The 18,986-nt window shown below is 32.7% G+C and overlaps 2 protein-coding genes across 2 annotated transcripts in view; both read right to left on the reverse strand.

The window, feature by feature from the left end:
* Positions 1-18,986, reverse strand: part of LOC127880782 (uncharacterized) — a 222,334-nt gene that overhangs the window by 193,213 nt on the left and 10,135 nt on the right. The gene's annotated exons all lie outside the window — the stretch shown is intronic.
* Positions 15,696-18,367, reverse strand: LOC127880780 (uncharacterized). Its single transcript, XM_052428183.1, has 2 exons — positions 18,100-18,367; positions 15,696-16,262 (listed from the first exon to the last, which is right to left on the reverse strand). Exons 1-2 carry the CDS (start codon positions 18,181-18,183, stop codon positions 15,975-15,977), a joined length of 372 nt encoding a protein of 123 aa, XP_052284143.1. The 5' UTR covers positions 18,184-18,367; the 3' UTR covers positions 15,696-15,974.

Genomic DNA, 18,986 nt, shown 5'->3' on the forward strand with positions numbered 1-18,986 from the left:
TCTCTGATATTTAATTTATTGCCAAAAACTATTGTTTTGACCCCTCTTTTTGGAACTTTACTTCCTTTAAGCACAGTTTGGGACATGACCTCCAAATGACCAACACAGCTCATACCCATGTAAGAACGTAATACACGAACTTTCTGTCGTGAATGAATTTACCATTGATATGAATGTTTTAAAGAAAGTTTGATCTGTTTAAATGTATACCTCTTTCATACTTTTCAAAGATACGAAACCTCAAGCCACATTACAAAAGATGAAACATAACTTGTATTGTTATAAACTGCTACATTATATGTGGGGAGCTTCACTTTTTTTGCAATAAACATGTGCTATTAAGCAGCATAGCGCCCTTTTTGGAAGGGATATTATGTTCTGATGTTATGTAATCGACTAACCGGTTCGGAATCCATTTTAAACTAATTGGCGGGTGCACACAGCAGAGGATAATATGCCAGGTTAAAAATAGATTTTACATCAGGTGATGCTAGTTTTGAAACCCGACGCACAAATACATTTATGAATGAAAGGCTTCATGACCGTTGACGTCGCTCTTGGTTACAAGAAAAATTCCCACCCACGGATTTCAACCGTCATTGTTTACAATCAATTAAGTGCACATGTACTGAAATTGGTATAGCGTTTTTTAAAGGTGTAATGTCCAGCGCGTGTGTCGGGAAAACAGGGCTTAATGTATTTTTTTGTTCAGCTCTATAATATTTATATCAAATCTGTATGAAAAAATGTCGGTGAACATTTATCCGGTGTTAAGTTTGAAAATATTGAGGCGTTCATTAATTATGGATCTAAAACGGAGCATTAATTCGCATATAAAAAAACGCCGGGCGTATTGCATATAAGTTCGGAGACATGAAATTATTTCGAAAGAAAGAAATACAAGGTTCAATTCTATATGAGCAAGTCTCGCTGCGCACGATTACGCTTTTACTTCTCGTTTATATTTGACTCTTATGAATCTTGGCAAATACCTAGTGTTTTAATTTGCTTTATCTAAGTTAAGTTATGCATCTTTATGAACTTTAAGCAGCATAACATGACTTCCAAATGACCAACAGCTCTTTCATATGTGAAAGAGATTGACACGAAATACCTACCCATCTATAATAAAGATTATATGTGTACTTCAATTTTATAGTTTTATAGCATTTTATGTGGTGCAATATAAGTGATTTTTTTATCATTTTACTGTAGAATTATAAAAATGCTGTACAAAAAACCTGCCGACCAACTGAATCAATTCGCCGATTTTAAAGAAGATGGGTTGTGGGATGGCTGATGTACGAGATAATAGAATGTTTATCAGCCCTTTCAGTAATATTTTAATTAATTAAATATATTTTATGACAGACAGACAGACAGACAGTTTATTTCAATCCAATAAGGCATTTAAGCCCACGAGGACATATATACAATACAAGTGTTGACGAACAGTGTAGACTAGAATACAAAATTTAAACAAAAGTTGTAGTTGTATGTTTCCAACATTTGGAGAAGATCGATTTGAGAACAATATTTCAAAAAGCATACATGCAAGATAATTCTGGAACGTTTTCTAAGCATTTAACCAATCTATTTTAAACTATAATACAATATGTTCTTATCTTACAGGTTTTTTTCAATCAACTACTTTGGGTAGCATAGCTGCCTATATTTATTTGTGTCCTTGTACCGATTACTGGATGATATTCTATTAACAATGTAGACACATAGAAATTGGCTTTTAAAATGTAGCATACATTTATCCTAATTTGTTTCGTACTATATAATATCATCATATAAGCATGATAGTATGTTGTTTAAAGGAAGCCTTTTAGGGCTGTATTCTAAACATATACATCGATTTAACAAACAATGACAAAAGAGTAGTTATATATACACATTTACATAAGTATGCCATATTACACCACTTTATCCTGCATTAAATGGTTTCTCTACATCGGCCTCTTCGGATATGTTTATAAATTTAGTTCAATTTTACTTTTACGAAAAACAAGTAAAATAACCACTCGCAAAGAAACCTTTAAATACAAAAATATATAATAGTTTAATTATTTAACATGCATGAGTTATATATCTATCACAGATGGTATTTTAACATCTATGGCATTAACATTAAGAGTGCCATAGATATATATGTCTTACCGAAACGAAAATGTAAGACTGATATCATAGGCAACTGCTATCACTAACATCTGTACTTAACAATTTATATCCACTTTTCATATATTTGTCTTACCGAAAGAAACATGTTAGACAAATATTGTGGAAACTAGACTTATAATGACACGTTATAATACATTAATTGTAAGATCTTGAACTCCATTATGATTTAACGAGTAAGACAGACATTATAGATGTTTTTGTCTTATCTATTCATACGATAGAACGCTTGTATGGTGTGATATTAATATAAACAGCAGAATTAATTTTGCTTTAACAATTTCAGATTAGTTCACTACAATACTTTAAAGTTGTACAAAGCAACGCTATTATAGCCTGGTAAATATAATAATACAAAGGGTATTAAGGCAACATGTCTTATCTATTAATCGTAATAGAATTATGCATGTAAATGTAATAATGCAATCGTATTTCACTACAATACATTACAGTTGTAAATTGCGAAGCTATCATTGTCTGGTATACTTAACAATTTAAACGGCATAAAGGCCTCATATCATATTTATTATCCGTATTACAAAATGTATGTAACAGTTAACAACAATCATGTAAACATAGTTTGCGTATGGTTTCTGTAATATACCAAGGAACATTCATAGTACATCAGACATATTCACAGTTTCAGCAGAAACACATAGAAAACATAAAATATATACAATTCAAGTACAAAGAAACACATAGAAAGCATGTATTTACAGTATCACACGAAACACATTGTGCATCAATTTTACCATGTCAATTTCTATACATTACCTCATTTCTAATAATAAATGCTTTATGAATATAGGTTCCTACGTTGTTAAGTATATTCTTCTTTTCTGACTTTATAAGATCTACAAATTTAGCCATGCTAGGTCTAAACCAATATTTTCTGCCAATATATTTTTTCCTAATGTCAGTATACATTACACATTACATAACAAAATGATATTCATCCTCAATTGTATTGCATCTTGCACATTTTCTATCACTTATTGGGTTACTCAAAGGTCTGGTCCATCGACAAGCCTCAATATGCAATCTATGCGATGAGACTCGAAAACGATTGACAAAACTTACTAATATTAAAACATTCGAGATATGGTTGAAATCTAAAAGATGAAATTGTGTTGTAGAATAAAGCTCGACTAGACTGAGTTAATCTGGCGAACCAGTTCTGTATAAATTGGCCATTTAAACTCTGCTTAACAATATATAGAAACATGTCATTATTACCTACACCTTGAAAAGTCCAGGCATCAACAAAACCAAGCGAACATAATAAGTTCTTCAATAAGGAGCACCAATTTGTTTTATTGGAATAATATTCTAAATCATTCTTTAATAAATTATACACAAGAAGAATATACTTATTTTCTTTCGTTTGAAGAATTCGTAACCAATATGTAATAGCCTTATTCATATGTATAGTTTTAAAAGATACTCTGCCTAATTGGCCATATATAAAATCGTTCTGAGTAGTTTTCTTCACACCAAGCATTTTTGTGCAAAATCTCAAATGTAATGTCTCAATTGATAAGTCATTCGCAAAACAACATATTTTACAACAATAATTCGAAATTGGCGATACAAGCTTATCGAAAAGTTCCAACTTGTGTTTTTTCGGTATATAAGTAAATTTATACAAGTATTTATTCAAAGTAAAAATTGCTTTCTATGCCTGTCCGGCAAAAGTACTTTGTGCGGTACTAAGCGAACCCCCTGTAGTAAAAACCACACCTCAATAACAGAATTTGTTAACTATTTCAATTGGTTCGCCATTATAATAAAAAGCAATGTCATTTGGAATAGAACCGCCTTTTTTAAATATCATAACTTTTGTTTTAGCAACATTTACCTTCAGTTTCCATGTTAAACAATAATCATATAATATATCAATACTACGCTGTAATGATTCAGCCGAATTTGCAAAAATGACAATGTCGTCGGCATACAGTAACATAAATATCTTAAACATATTAACATCTATACCATCTGCATTGTTATGAATAAACATATCTTCTAAATCATTGATAAATATGGAAAATAAAAAGGGAGATAAGCACTCCCCCTGACATACCCCAAGAGTGCATGTGTATTCATCACTTAACTTATTGCAATACTTAACTCTAGACTTAACAGAATCGTATATTGATTTAACAATGTTGAGTGTATTACCTCTAAGTCACAGCTGTATCAGCTTAAACCAAAGATTTTCACGAACCACATAGTCAAACGCTTTAGTATAATCAACACATAATGTATAGAGTTGTTTCCCTTGATTCAGAACATGTGTTATTAAACCGTTAAGCACAAATATATTATCTACTGTAGTCATATTTGCCCTAAATCCTGATTGGGCTTCTATATACACGTTATACTTTTCGGCCCATGATTTCAATCTATTATCTATAATACTAGTAAACAGCTTACCTTAACTACTCAATAAAGTTATACCACGATAATTATCCACATTATTTATACTGCCTTTTTATGAAGTGGAATCACAAAGCCTTCCGACCATCGCTTAGGGAAATATGCGTTTTCAAACATTTTATTTAACAATGTATAAAAAACGTTCATCAATGCATTTTTTCCGACAGTAAACATTTCGTTTATTAAACAATTAGGACCACCTGACCTGTTGGTTTTCAACTGGTTAATGGCTGCTGTTATTTCCGTAATAGTTATACATGTGTTTCTTTCACTGAACATTATTTTAAATTCATCATTTTCGTACCTATCAATAAAATACATAATATCTTCATCAGGTGTAAAATACCTTTCTTCTGGATTATTAACAGCTTTAAAATAATTATCAAACATTGACGTTGACATATTTGACTTTTTGATACCAGCAGATTCCTTTAACATATTCCAATATAAACGAGCTTTTTTGTGCCTGTTACTCAACAGTTTATTTGTTTTTTTCCCTATCATAATTGTATTTACATTTTCTTATTGTCAACTTATAATCCGACCTAGATTTCACCATATTCACTCTTGTGTTTTCATTTTGACTAATTCTATACTGATTAAGACATCTTAAGAAAATATTCCTTTTCTCAAAACACTCCTCTTTGGTATTCATTGTCTAAAATAGTGTCGAAATTATTTAAACAAACATCTATATCATCACATGTCATGCTAGCCCTTATATTATCCGTTAAAACATCTAAGATTTCTAAACATTCTTCACTCTCTAAATTTTCAATATAAGTATTTTTCAAGTCGGGCTTTCATACATATTTATAGTTTACACTTTCAAACTCTTTTGTATCACACTTGTATTTTTACTGATTACTGAGTCTAATGTATATATAACGCTCATTAAACAGTGGTCTGAGACAATATTTGGAACATCGATATCAAATATGGAAATATTCTTGAACAAAGCATATTTGCATAACAAATAGTCCACCACGCTACATCCCCTATTGCTTACAAAAGTATGTTTCCCTATCGCATTATCATTGCCTTTTCTACCATTCACAATTATATAGCCCGTTTGCTTACAAAAATCTAACATAAGTCTTCCATTATTGTTGACAGACGTTTTATCTAATGAAAACCTACGTAATTCAATATCAGATTGGTACCCCTCAGGCAGTAAATCAATATTGAAATTGTTCACAATATCATTTTCTACATAATCAGGCAAAGTTGACGTGCGTGAGTTAAAGTCTCCAAAAATTGTATAATAATTTTCATTTCTGACAAACTTTCTACATATATAACGGAATCAATTAACCTTTCAAAAACATTAGTCTCATACATAGATTGGCGTCTACTATCATTTGGAACCACATAACATAAACCTATAAAAAAGTCTCTCTCTGTACCTAACTTTTTGGCAGAAAGTTTAACCCAAATAATGTCATCTTTTGATGTAAAAACTAAACTATCATCTGACACTTATTATTTCTTATATAAACAATAATACCGCCTGAATTTCGTTTTGCTGTGCTTTTAATATCTTCTCTATTTAAAACTTAATGTTCGAAACCATCTACATGTAAATTTGAAAATGCATCTGTCCATATTTCTGTAAGTAAAATACAATCATTGTTATCGAATAATTTTTTTACAAAATCCGATTTCAATTTGTCAGTCCTTTTACTACATAATCCGTTAATGTTCATATAAGCGCATCGAACTTTGATCTTCTCCTCTCCGTCCTACTTCTTGACCTCCGGCTCACTCTGTTGCCCATCAATGTTTGTCTCGTTTCTATTTTTAGAAACTGGGAAATTCCCATTTTTGACAGCTGTCAAATTTCGACTATATGGACTAGCGGAGTAAGTCCACCGAGATGTACGGTTTCTTGTACGGGATACATGCGAGCCACTACCTGTCACCACCTTAGCATATGTCTGATCATTTAAAAGCGTATTGTTTCGACCTTATTCTGAAATGAAATTTTTGTAACCATTCTTTAACTGTCTTTTCAGATTATGAAGGTTAAAGGGCGATAATAAGTGCATCTTTCGTTGCAGAATATGTAATTAGGAATTTAAAATTAGCGGAGGACTGGGATATCATTCCCCATTCATGGACCACACGAGTTTAAATGTAGAATATGCAAAGAGAGACCTTCAACAGAGCCGGACTAAAACAGCAAATAAAACAAACGAACCTAACAAAAATGTACATCTGATGTATTATGTGTTTTTTGTTTGTTTTATTTTATTATTTCTACATAGACAAGTCTGACATATAATTGCTATGAGTGCTACTTAATTACACGTTTGTTCCGTATATGTCATGATGCTAGTTTTTCACTTTTTTATGAAAATAAACCATTATCTGTGTTACGTCATTTCTTCCTACGATGTCTCTGCATATAATTTCAGTTGTATTCATCACTTACATACATGATAAAAAGAGATTTGGGTCGGAATGAATTCGTTAGGCATTTGACATAATAACATTACTTACGATTAGAAGGCAATGTTAGTTACAAACGAAATAATCTTTCTAAGTGAACTAATACTTTATTCCCTCAATACAACAGTCTTAAATAAGATGTATTCACATTGGCATAAAAGAGAAGAAAAAAATACATGTATATATTGATCACTTCTACTGAAATCATGTCGTGTATTGCATTTGCACAAATCTTTCTATCCACTACAAATTCACTTTTTGCGATTATAATATAGTGACCAACTCAGAACTGGTTTAAAAGAAGGTTGTCAAAAATGTGTCACATTAAAGACACATACATGTATCAGTATCGTTATCGTAAAACGCGTCAAATGTCATTGTATTAAATAAACAATAAATATTTAAGTTTTCATAAAAAAACATCCACCATTCTAAGCAGATGTCAGGTATTCCAAATTGCTCTATGTATTCCGAATCGCAAAAATGGCAGTATTTGGTTACAGCAACCTTATACTAGTATCGAACCGGCTTTACCATTTTCTGTTTTTCATTACACTTATATTGCACGTATATGTGATTGTTTGGCGTGGTACTTCGACGTAATCATTTTTGTTTGATTGGTGGGTGTTCATGTACCTATCGCTTTCTAGAGCGGTACACACTTCGTTACGCCGTCTTTTTTAATCTTGGCATCCTCAACATATATAACTGGCGTCCTGATATCTGGAAATAGTAAGCATATTATTCTGTTTAGTAGGCATAGTATTCCGTTTGATGCATATTCAAGCATAAGTATGTCCATATGTTGTTTTTTTAAACAGGTAACAATTACACTGTGTTAATAATACCGTCGAATGTCTTATATTACACACACTAAATAATAGCGTTAAGTACGCGATAAAACATATAATAATAAAAATTAATAATATAACAATTAATAGAAAAAAAATAACTCTTGATTTCCTCAAGTCAAAATGTTTTACAAAACATTCGCACCAATGCGGAATTCATTCACGACAGTTATAACATTCGCACCAATGCGGAATTCATTCACGACAGTTATTTCGCATAAAACCTTCTAGCATAGGAAGGAGCAGTTTGTCATTTGAAAGTCAGGTCCCAAAATGCGCTTAAAAGGAAGTTTAGTTCCAAAAATGGGGGTTAACTCGTTATAATTCGGCATTAAATGAAATACTGTTTATTATGAGAGAAAATGATATTCGAACATCCAACATCTCGAAGGTCAAGAAATTAAACAACAACTTTGTCGACGGTTTTGCTTCAATAACTTTTTTATTCCGACGTCTACGGTACTGAAACAAACAACCGAGAGGAGCACAAACACCGCAGAGCCGAAAGGGCTTATTCATTTAAAACAAATATAAATATAAACTGGCTTACCGGGTGAACATATCCGCTACTCCTTCACGAAAAACACTAAAAAGACGCCATCTTTGAAGTTTTGCTCCATTTTTCTCACTTAAACGCGGTAAGCTCCCGAATACGCATGCCCCCGTGATGTTAAGTTAAATTATATAACAAGACATATAAATATAATTTAATGGGGATTGGTACTGTATATTGTATGACATGGTATGTTGTATGCAAAGTGCATGTTATGGATTTATCCCCCGATAGTAAATAGAACGTCATGTTTACGAAGGAATGAACGATTCGAACCCTATATCAGTCATAATATGTTGATTATTACACTGAACTTTATCATAACAATATTGATCTCATCGTGCTAGCCTCTCCTTTAATACATCCTTTAACGGTTTATTAAATACCTATCTAGATTGATCGGGCCTGTAATTTATCTACATAATTGTACATGATTGCGTAATTTGCAATTTAATTTAGTCGGAAGTGTCTGTGATTTATATTTTTATATCAATTGGAATTCTGTACGGTTCATAATTGTTTACTCTCGTGATTCCTGCGTATACTCTTATTCTAAGGGTGAGGTTACGAATGTTATTTTAACATTACAACGCACCTCTACATGCCTGCATATGAATACATTTTCCCTTACGATTGCATGTCCGTCAAACGGCATGTCGCTCAACTTTGGCAAATAACAGAATAGTTTATTCAGACGTAAGCGTGTAAAGCTTATCGTCATTAACAAATATATACAATAACAACATGCGTTTCAAATAACAATCATTATTCGGAAAAGGATCAATTTACATAAATAAGAAATATTATGTTTTCGTGTTGCGTTATAATATATTAGTGACCACATAATGTCAGGCGTATTTTTATAATTGATACAATTTAATATTTACTAAGTTACCGTATTCTTATAGATCATTTATAGTTTCGTTTTCGTCTAGGTGGTCAATAATGGAATAACACTTACAACAAAACTGCCATTAATTGCAAAGTGGCTTTAGGTTTTTTTTATACAAAATAGCATGAACGTGATCAGCATTTCCCAATCAGTTACTTCTAAAATTGTTTAGCTTCGAATGAAAATAACCCTAAATCATAATGTTTGATTTATGCGATTATATGTCTGGACTTAATATTTTGCTATTTGTTTATGTTTTGAATATATAGCAAGAAAATATATCTTATATGATATATATGATATAAATATATAATAATGATACATTTTTTTAAGCAATTAGGCTCAACGATGGCCTCATTTCGTCTTTAACTTATTAAAACCAATGTAAATACAAATCACATTAATTATTCCGTCAATTTGCAAGTTGTGTCACATCGGACCCTTGTTATATCCAGAACGAAGCGTTTCTGTTTAAGTGAATGAAGTTGTAGTTATTAAGTCTTAAATGTTGTGTACAGAACTCTTGGGCATTGTCAGGTTCGCAGCGTCAATCGGCCGCAATACGAAGGCATGACTTTTACTGTGAGTTTTACACCAGTGAGTGCGTGTGTGTGTGTGTTTGGAGAGGTGTCAAGAGTTTGTCACGTGTCAACTTACGGTAATCGGTCAAATTACTTTAAAGAAGGAACTTGTTTGGATCTTCCTGTATCTCACGTCTAGGAAACTGGCATTTCACTGTCTTAACATTTGTTTGTAAAAGACACGTTGGGTTTGCGATTATGATTCAGACGGAATTCACACCTACAATCCCTTGTTTATTTGTCAGTCGCACCTACGCACAAACTGTCATGTGCGACATCCTGATCTGGGTATTTATTATTATGTTAATGACGTCAATCACAGCTAATCATATGTGTTTTTATATAAGTTGCACCAACGTCATGCAAAGGTGTGATGGGCTGAACGTCAGCGCCATGTAATGTCGTATAAACCATAGTTTTTATTTCTAAGTTGCACCAAAGGAGGACTTGAGAACATTAAACAGCCGAGCTTGTGTTGAGGGATCCAGAACGAACTCAAAAATGTTTATTAATTACGATTGTCTTCTTCAAATGGTGCTGTTGTAGATTTCTTTTATTTTTCAACATAACATATAATTTGTGAAAAATTATATTAATCACAGAATAACCAATCGTGTTTGTTATCTTATTTGAAGAAACGCAGCATGATTTTTGCATTAAAACTGCTGAATTCCGGCATATATCAAAAAAACTATAATAGCTGACTAACGTTCACGCTAGATTAAGTTCGTTTATTTAGTTAAAAGTAGCACAACATTACAATAAAATTTTTACAAAAAGCAACCATTCACCGTCTTGAGTGCAAACTTTCATATACTAATTTGAGCCGTTTGAATGAATATCGTGCTTGTTGATAGTATAATAACAGACAACAAAAACGAACTACTACATTTATTCACACAATAAAGAACCACATAACATAAACCTATAAAAAAGTCTCTCTCTGTACCTAACTTTTTGGCAGAAAGTTTAACCCAAATAATGTCATCTTTTGATGTAAAAACTAAACTATCATCTGACACTTATTATTTCTTATATAAACAATAATACCGCCTGAATTTCGTTTTGCTGTGCTTTTAATATCTTCTCTATTTAAAACTTAATGTTCGAAACCATCTACATGTAAATTTGAAAATGCATCTGTCCATATTTCTGTAAGTAAAATACAATCATTGTTATCGAATAATTTTTTTACAAAATCCGATTTCAATTTGTCAGTCCTTTTACTACATAATCCGTTAATGTTCATATAAGCGCATCGAACTTTGATCTTCTCCTCTCCGTCCTACTTCTTGACCTCCGGCTCACTCTGTTGCCCATCAATGTTTGTCTCGTTTCTATTTTTAGAAACTGGGAAATTCCCATTTTTGACAGCTGTCAAATTTCGACTATATGGACTAGCGGAGTAAGTCCACCGAGATGTACGGTTTCTTGTACGGGATACATGCGAGCCACTACCTGTCACCACCTTAGCATATGTCTGATCATTTAAAAGCGTATTGTTTCGACCTTATTCTGAAATGAAATTTTTGTAACCATTCTTTAACTGTCTTTTCAGATTATGAAGGTTAAAGGGCGATAATAAGTGCATCTTTCGTTGCAGAATATGTAATTAGGAATTTAAAATTAGCGGAGGACTGGGATATCATTCCCCATTCATGGACCACACGAGTTTAAATGTAGAATATGCAAAGAGAGACCTTCAACAGAGCCGGACTAAAACAGCAAATAAAACAAACGAACCTAACAAAAATGTACATCTGATGTATTATGTGTTTTTTGTTTGTTTTATTTTATTATTTCTACATAGACAAGTCTGACATATAATTGCTATGAGTGCTACTTAATTACACGTTTGTTCCGTATATGTCATGATGCTAGTTTTTCACTTTTTTATGAAAATAAACCATTATCTGTGTTACGTCATTTCTTCCTACGATGTCTCTGCATATAATTTCAGTTGTATTCATCACTTACATACATGATAAAAAGAGATTTGGGTCGGAATGAATTCGTTAGGCATTTGACATAATAACATTACTTACGATTAGAAGGCAATGTTAGTTACAAACGAAATAATCTTTCTAAGTGAACTAATACTTTATTCCCTCAATACAACAGTCTTAAATAAGATGTATTCACATTGGCATAAAAGAGAAGAAAAAAATACATGTATATATTGATCACTTCTACTGAAATCATGTCGTGTATTGCATTTGCACAAATCTTTCTATCCACTACAAATTCACTTTTTGCGATTATAATATAGTGACCAACTCAGAACTGGTTTAAAAGAAGGTTGTCAAAAATGTGTCACATTAAAGACACATACATGTATCAGTATCGTTATCGTAAAACGCGTCAAATGTCATTGTATTAAATAAACAATAAATATTTAAGTTTTCATAAAAAAACATCCACCATTCTAAGCAGATGTCAGGTATTCCAAATTGCTCTATGTATTCCGAATCGCAAAAATGGCAGTATTTGGTTACAGCAACCTTATACTAGTATCGAACCGGCTTTACCATTTTCTGTTTTTCATTACACTTATATTGCACGTATATGTGATTGTTTGGCGTGGTACTTCGACGTAATCATTTTTGTTTGATTGGTGGGTGTTCATGTACCTATCGCTTTCTAGAGCGGTACACACTTCGTTACGCCGTCTTTTTTAATCTTGGCATCCTCAACATATATAACTGGCGTCCTGATATCTGGAAATAGTAAGCATATTATTCTGTTTAGTAGGCATAGTATTCCGTTTGATGCATATTCAAGCATAAGTATGTCCATATGTTGTTTTTTTAAACAGGTAACAATTACACTGTGTTAATAATACCGTCGAATGTCTTATATTACACACACTAAATAATAGCGTTAAGTACGCGATAAAACATATAATAATAAAAATTAATAATATAACAATTAATAGAAAAAAAATAACTCTTGATTTCCTCAAGTCAAAATGTTTTACAAAACATTCGCACCAATGCGGAATTCATTCACGACAGTTATAACATTCGCACCAATGCGGAATTCATTCACGACAGTTATTTCGCATAAAACCTTCTAGCATAGGAAGGAGCAGTTTGTCATTTGAAAGTCAGGTCCCAAAATGCGCTTAAAAGGAAGTTTAGTTCCAAAAATGGGGGTTAACTCGTTATAATTCGGCATTAAATGAAATACTGTTTATTATGAGAGAAAATGATATTCGAACATCCAACATCTCGAAGGTCAAGAAATTAAACAACAACTTTGTCGACGGTTTTGCTTCAATAACTTTTTTATTCCGACGTCTACGGTACTGAAACAAACAACCGAGAGGAGCACAAACACCGCAGAGCCGAAAGGGCTTATTCATTTAAAACAAATATAAATATAAACTGGCTTACCGGGTGAACATATCCGCTACTCCTTCACGAAAAACACTAAAAAGACGCCATCTTTGAAGTTTTGCTCCATTTTTCTCACTTAAACGCGGTAAGCTCCCGAATACGCATGCCCCCGTGATGTTAAGTTAAATTATATAACAAGACATATAAATATAATTTAATGGGGATTGGTACTGTATATTGTATGACATGGTATGTTGTATGCAAAGTGCATGTTATGGATTTATCCCCCGATAGTAAATAGAACGTCATGTTTACGAAGGAATGAACGATTCGAACCCTATATCAGTCATAATATGTTGATTATTACACTGAACTTTATCATAACAATATTGATCTCATCGTGCTAGCCTCTCCTTTAATACATCCTTTAACGGTTTATTAAATACCTATCTAGATTGATCGGGCCTGTAATTTATCTACATAATTGTACATGATTGCGTAATTTGCAATTTAATTTAGTCGGAAGTGTCTGTGATTTATATTTTTATATCAATTGGAATTCTGTACGGTTCATAATTGTTTACTCTCGTGATTCCTGCGTATACTCTTATTCTAAGGGTGAGGTTACGAATGTTATTTTAACATTACAACGCACCTCTACATGCCTGCATATGAATACATTTTCCCTTACGATTGCATGTCCGTCAAACGGCATGTCGCTCAACTTTGGCAAATAACAGAATAGTTTATTCAGACGTAAGCGTGTAAAGCTTATCGTCATTAACAAATATATACAATAACAACATGCGTTTCAAATAACAATCATTATTCGGAAAAGGATCAATTTACATAAATAAGAAATATTATGTTTTCGTGTTGCGTTATAATATATTAGTGACCACATAATGTCAGGCGTATTTTTATAATTGATACAATTTAATATTTACTAAGTTACCGTATTCTTATAGATCATTTATAGTTTCGTTTTCGTCTAGGTGGTCAATAATGGAATAACACTTACAACAAAACTGCCATTAATTGCAAAGTGGCTTTAGGTTTTTTTTATACAAAATAGCATGAACGTGATCAGCATTTCCCAATCAGTTACTTTTAAAATTGTTTAGCTTCGAATGAAAATAACCCTAAATCATAATGTTTGATTTATGCGATTATATGTCTGGACTTAATATTTTGCTATTTGTTTATGTTTTGAATATATAGCAAGAAAATATATCTTATATGATATATATGATATAAATATATAATAATGATACATTTTTTTAAGCAATTAGGCTCAACGATGGCCTCATTTCGTCTTTAACTTATTAAAACCAATGTAAATACAAATCACATTAATTATTCCGTCAATTTGCAAGTTGTGTCACATCGGACCCTTGTTATATCCAGAACGAAGCGTTTCTGTTTAAGTGAATGAAGTTGTAGTTATTAAGTCTTAAATGTTGTGTACAGAACTCTTGGGCATTGTCAGGTTCGCAGCGTCAATCGGCCGCAATACGAAGGCATGACTTTTACTGTGAGTTTTACACCAGTGAGTGCGTGTGTGTGTGTGTTTGGAGAGGTGTCAAGAGTTTGTCACGTGTCAACTTACGGTAATCGGTCAAATTACTTTAAAGAAGGAACTTGTTTGGATCTTCCTGTATCTCACGTCTAGGAAACTGGCATTTCACTGTCTTAACATTTGTTTGTAAAAGACACGTTGGGTTTGCGATTATGATTCAGACGGAATTCACACCTACAATCCCTTGTTTATTTGTCAGTCGCACCTACGCACAAACTGTCATGTGCGACATCCTGATCTGGGTATTTATTATTATGTTAATGACGTCAATCACAGCTAATCATATGTGTTTTTATATAAGTTGCACCAACGTCATGCAAAGGTGTGATGGGCTGAACGTCAGCGCCATGTAATGTCGTATAAACCATAGTTTTTATTTCTAAGTTGCACCAAAGGAGGACTTGAGAACATTAAACAGCCGAGCTTGTGTTGAGGGATCCAGAACGAACTCAAAAATGTTTATTAATTACGATTGTCTTCTTCAAATGGTGCTGTTGTAGATTTCTTTTATTTTTCAACATAACATATAATTTGTGAAAAATTATATTAATCACAGAATAACCAATCGTGTTTGTTATCTTATTTGAAGAAACGCAGCATGATTTTTGCATTAAAACTGCTGAATTCCGGCATATATCAAAAAAACTATAATAGCTGACTAACGTTCACGCTAGATTAAGTTCGTTTATTTAGTTAAAAGTAGCACAACATTACAATAAAATTTTTACAAAAAGCAACCATTCACCGTCTTGAGTGCAAACTTTCATATACTAATTTGAGCCGTTTGAATGAATATCGTGCTTGTTGATAGTATAATAACAGACAACAAAAACGAACTACTACATTTATTCACACAATAAAGAACGACATAACATTGAATGATGATTCGATTGATTAATTTCCGAAAAATCCTGTTCGTGATTATACAATTCCGTCACTTCGACACCAACGATTTATAATTTAAATTAATTTATTTAGTGAAACGCATATTGTTCACACATTAAATCTTGCCAGCAACATTCATATAGCAGATCAACAAATACGCGCTTATTTGACAAATTCAAGCATATAAGTTCATTTGACTCGTTTTATGATGCACACTCTTGAAACTAATTCGGCTTACAAATGATGAACTCGTGAGTGTGGTCGTAGAAATAGGACCACATTCTTCTCATTGAGTTGGTCTTGAGAGGAACGGCACAAGTCGCGTAGTTGGGGTTGAACTTGATGTCAAGGTCGTTCAAGCCAGGACCAAACCAGGTCGACCACGAGCCGTTAAACCACTGGATTCTGTACGCGATGATGCGACCTTTCTCGATGATTTGGTCCGCCATGTCTAGACCAGCTTTCCAGCGACAATCATTTGTACTCGCACGGTTAATCAGCGTGCATTTAGGCTGCATAATAATATATAAAGATTTGTTAGTAATATCATACCCTGGCCTTATATGATAATGTTGTAAATACATACTTTTCTTCAAGAGTATTAAGAGCAGGAATGCATTCACGAATGTAGACATATATTTACCATGACGAGCACTATCAATATAAACATATTCACCCAAAGTTGCTTTGTTATTTTATTGTATGCTTAAAGGGGCCTTTTCACAGATTTTGGCATGTTTTGAAGTGTGTCATTAACTGGTTTATATTGATAAATGTAAACATTGGATACAAAAAGCTCCAGTAAAAAAATCAAAAATAAAATTTAAAAAAAGACAAAAAAAGTGACCGTCAGCAGAGCTCGAACCTCTGACCCCTTGAGTCCTGGAGTAAAAAGTCTACCACCTAAAGAACTCGGCCATTCTTCCGATTACAATTGCAGATGTATTTTATTCTTTATATAAGTAATCCTCGTAGTTTCACAAAATATAACAACAACAGAACTCTCCAAATTATAAATTCTTTTCGCATTGCAACGCTTTATAATTTTGGGGGTTTTAAATCGTCAAAAGATGCATATAATGATTATTTTAAAGCATGGTAAATGTTCAGTATTACTGTCTCATCACAAATATCATAACTTAATTGAAAATTTGTGAATCTGAAACAACTTTTTTCAATTTTGTCAATTAACCCAATCGTGAAAAGGCCCCTTTAAGACACCGAAATGAATGTGTATACTTCTGAGTAGCCTTAACATTTCGCGTTTGTGTAATATGGTATGAAAGGACATACCAAACCCATTTTTTTCTCATTAGTATGGTCTTATATCAGCATTTTTGTCTTGTAATTATTTCTTATGTATGCCTCTTGTAAAATCGTCTTTTTGTAAATATTCATCTGGCATATGCAAACATGTATATACAAAAGTTAAGGGACTATTACTTGTTCAACAACGATATAAATTGTAATATCATAGTAGATGACCGTCAAATAGTCTCACTCACATCTTTAGTTTTCTTCAATTGTAATCGAAAGAACAGAAGTTTATTCGATTTTTTAATTTATTTGATAATGCCATTGTTCAAACAAGCAATCATATTTATTGAAAGAAACATGGCAACCCAAACAAATAAATAAAGTAGTCATATAAGAAACTGTAATATTTAGCATCATTCTCTTTAACATTCTAACCAAACAATGAAATACACTGTAGAAGCAGCGCCGGTAGAGCAAAACAAATGTCAATGTAAACACAATTAATAACAACTTCTTAAAATTACAGAAACCAAATCGTAGTAATTATTTTCATTTCGAGTGTACATTTATGCTCACAAGTTTTACAGCACACACCTTAAGGAAATAGTAAAACTGGAAAATCTTCAAACTTGTATTGCTTTTAAGTGTTAATAGTTTAGTTTAATAAAAATAAATAAAAATTCAATTCGGTTTAGGCAGCAGCTGATGCCTAAATAGCAGGATGATCATTAAAACTCTACAGTTCATGCAACGTAGCTGCGAGTAACCCCGGGCGGTTACATTATTCGACAATGTTTAAAATGATCCGTTAATGCACAGTCTTATATCATCACTATATTATCTCTATCGATTTGCTATTACATCACAAACGTACAAACTTCAGAAGGAATTTGTCATACACTAATCACTCCATCATTTGAAAGAGCTGAAATCATGTTCAAGTATAGCTATTGTCTGTTCCTGACATATTTGCTATTTATTTCCTTGCACAATTGTAATGAACCAATAGCTTCAAAATATCGTTTGATTATACGTGAACATGCAACTGCAAACTAAGCCAAATCTAGCTAAACTAACTAAAATACAATCTACCTGAGAAGTCGCGTCGTAGATGACGACATCTTGTCCCACAGCGATGGCAACGCAAGCAACTATAATCACAGCTTGAACCTTCATGTTGATGTTTATTTTATAGCAAAGAATGCTTCCGAATACAGACCGGTGTCAGTTATATATACACTTCGATTCTATTAAATCACGTGACTCTCGTATTATGTATTTTAACTAGAACAGGACATGAATAATTTCGCAATTAATATATTTAGAAAGCAATTACATTCATTGTCAACATGTTGATCAATCTAAAATAATTAAATATGTATGGCGTACGAAAGGGCGAGGCTTGTCGTGATGAGTCTGATATCACATGATATCAAACGTCACCAACCATATATTATATGTATTATGCAACATTTAAAGAAAATAAAATAATAAAATATAAACAAGGTAACAAAAAACAAACAACCGCTAAATTTGTGTCTTGTTCTGTGAAAATTGGGCAAAATGCATGTGCGTAAAGTGTCGTCCCATATTAGCCTGTGCAGTCCGCACAGACTAATTAGGGACGACACTTTCCGCCTAAACTTGATTTTTGGTAAGAGGGACTCCCTTGAAACTAAAATACCATTAAAGCGGAAAGTGTCGTCGCTGATTAGCCTGTGCGGACTGCACAGGCTAATCTGGGATTTACGCACATGTATTAAGCCCAGTTTCCTCAGAACGCGTCTCCGCTAAACTTTATTGATGTACGGTAATATTTTATGCAAATGTGAACGGGATGATTACTTACGCTAGCGTCTATGCATATTTACACATACAAAAATTGTTCGCACGTAAACAACAAACAATAACATTTTAACGCACGTAGTTAAACAAAATAAAACATTGAAATGAGTAATCGATATTTAAAATTATAATGT

The sequence above is a fragment of the Dreissena polymorpha genome, chromosome 5 (genome assembly GCF_020536995.1).
Source record: "Dreissena polymorpha isolate Duluth1 chromosome 5, UMN_Dpol_1.0, whole genome shotgun sequence".
Classification (NCBI taxonomy): Eukaryota; Metazoa; Mollusca; class Bivalvia; order Myida; family Dreissenidae; genus Dreissena; species Dreissena polymorpha.

Excerpts from the sequence above, each read along its gene's own strand:
- LOC127880780 (XM_052428183.1), bottom strand. The coding sequence starts at position 18,183 with ATGAAGGTTCAAGCTGTGATTATAGTTGCTTGCGTTGCCATCGCTGTG. Across the intron at positions 16,263-18,099 it reads TCTACGACGCGACTTCTCAG|CCTAAATGCACGCTGATTAA; the intron begins GTAGATTGTATT and ends ATTATTATGCAG.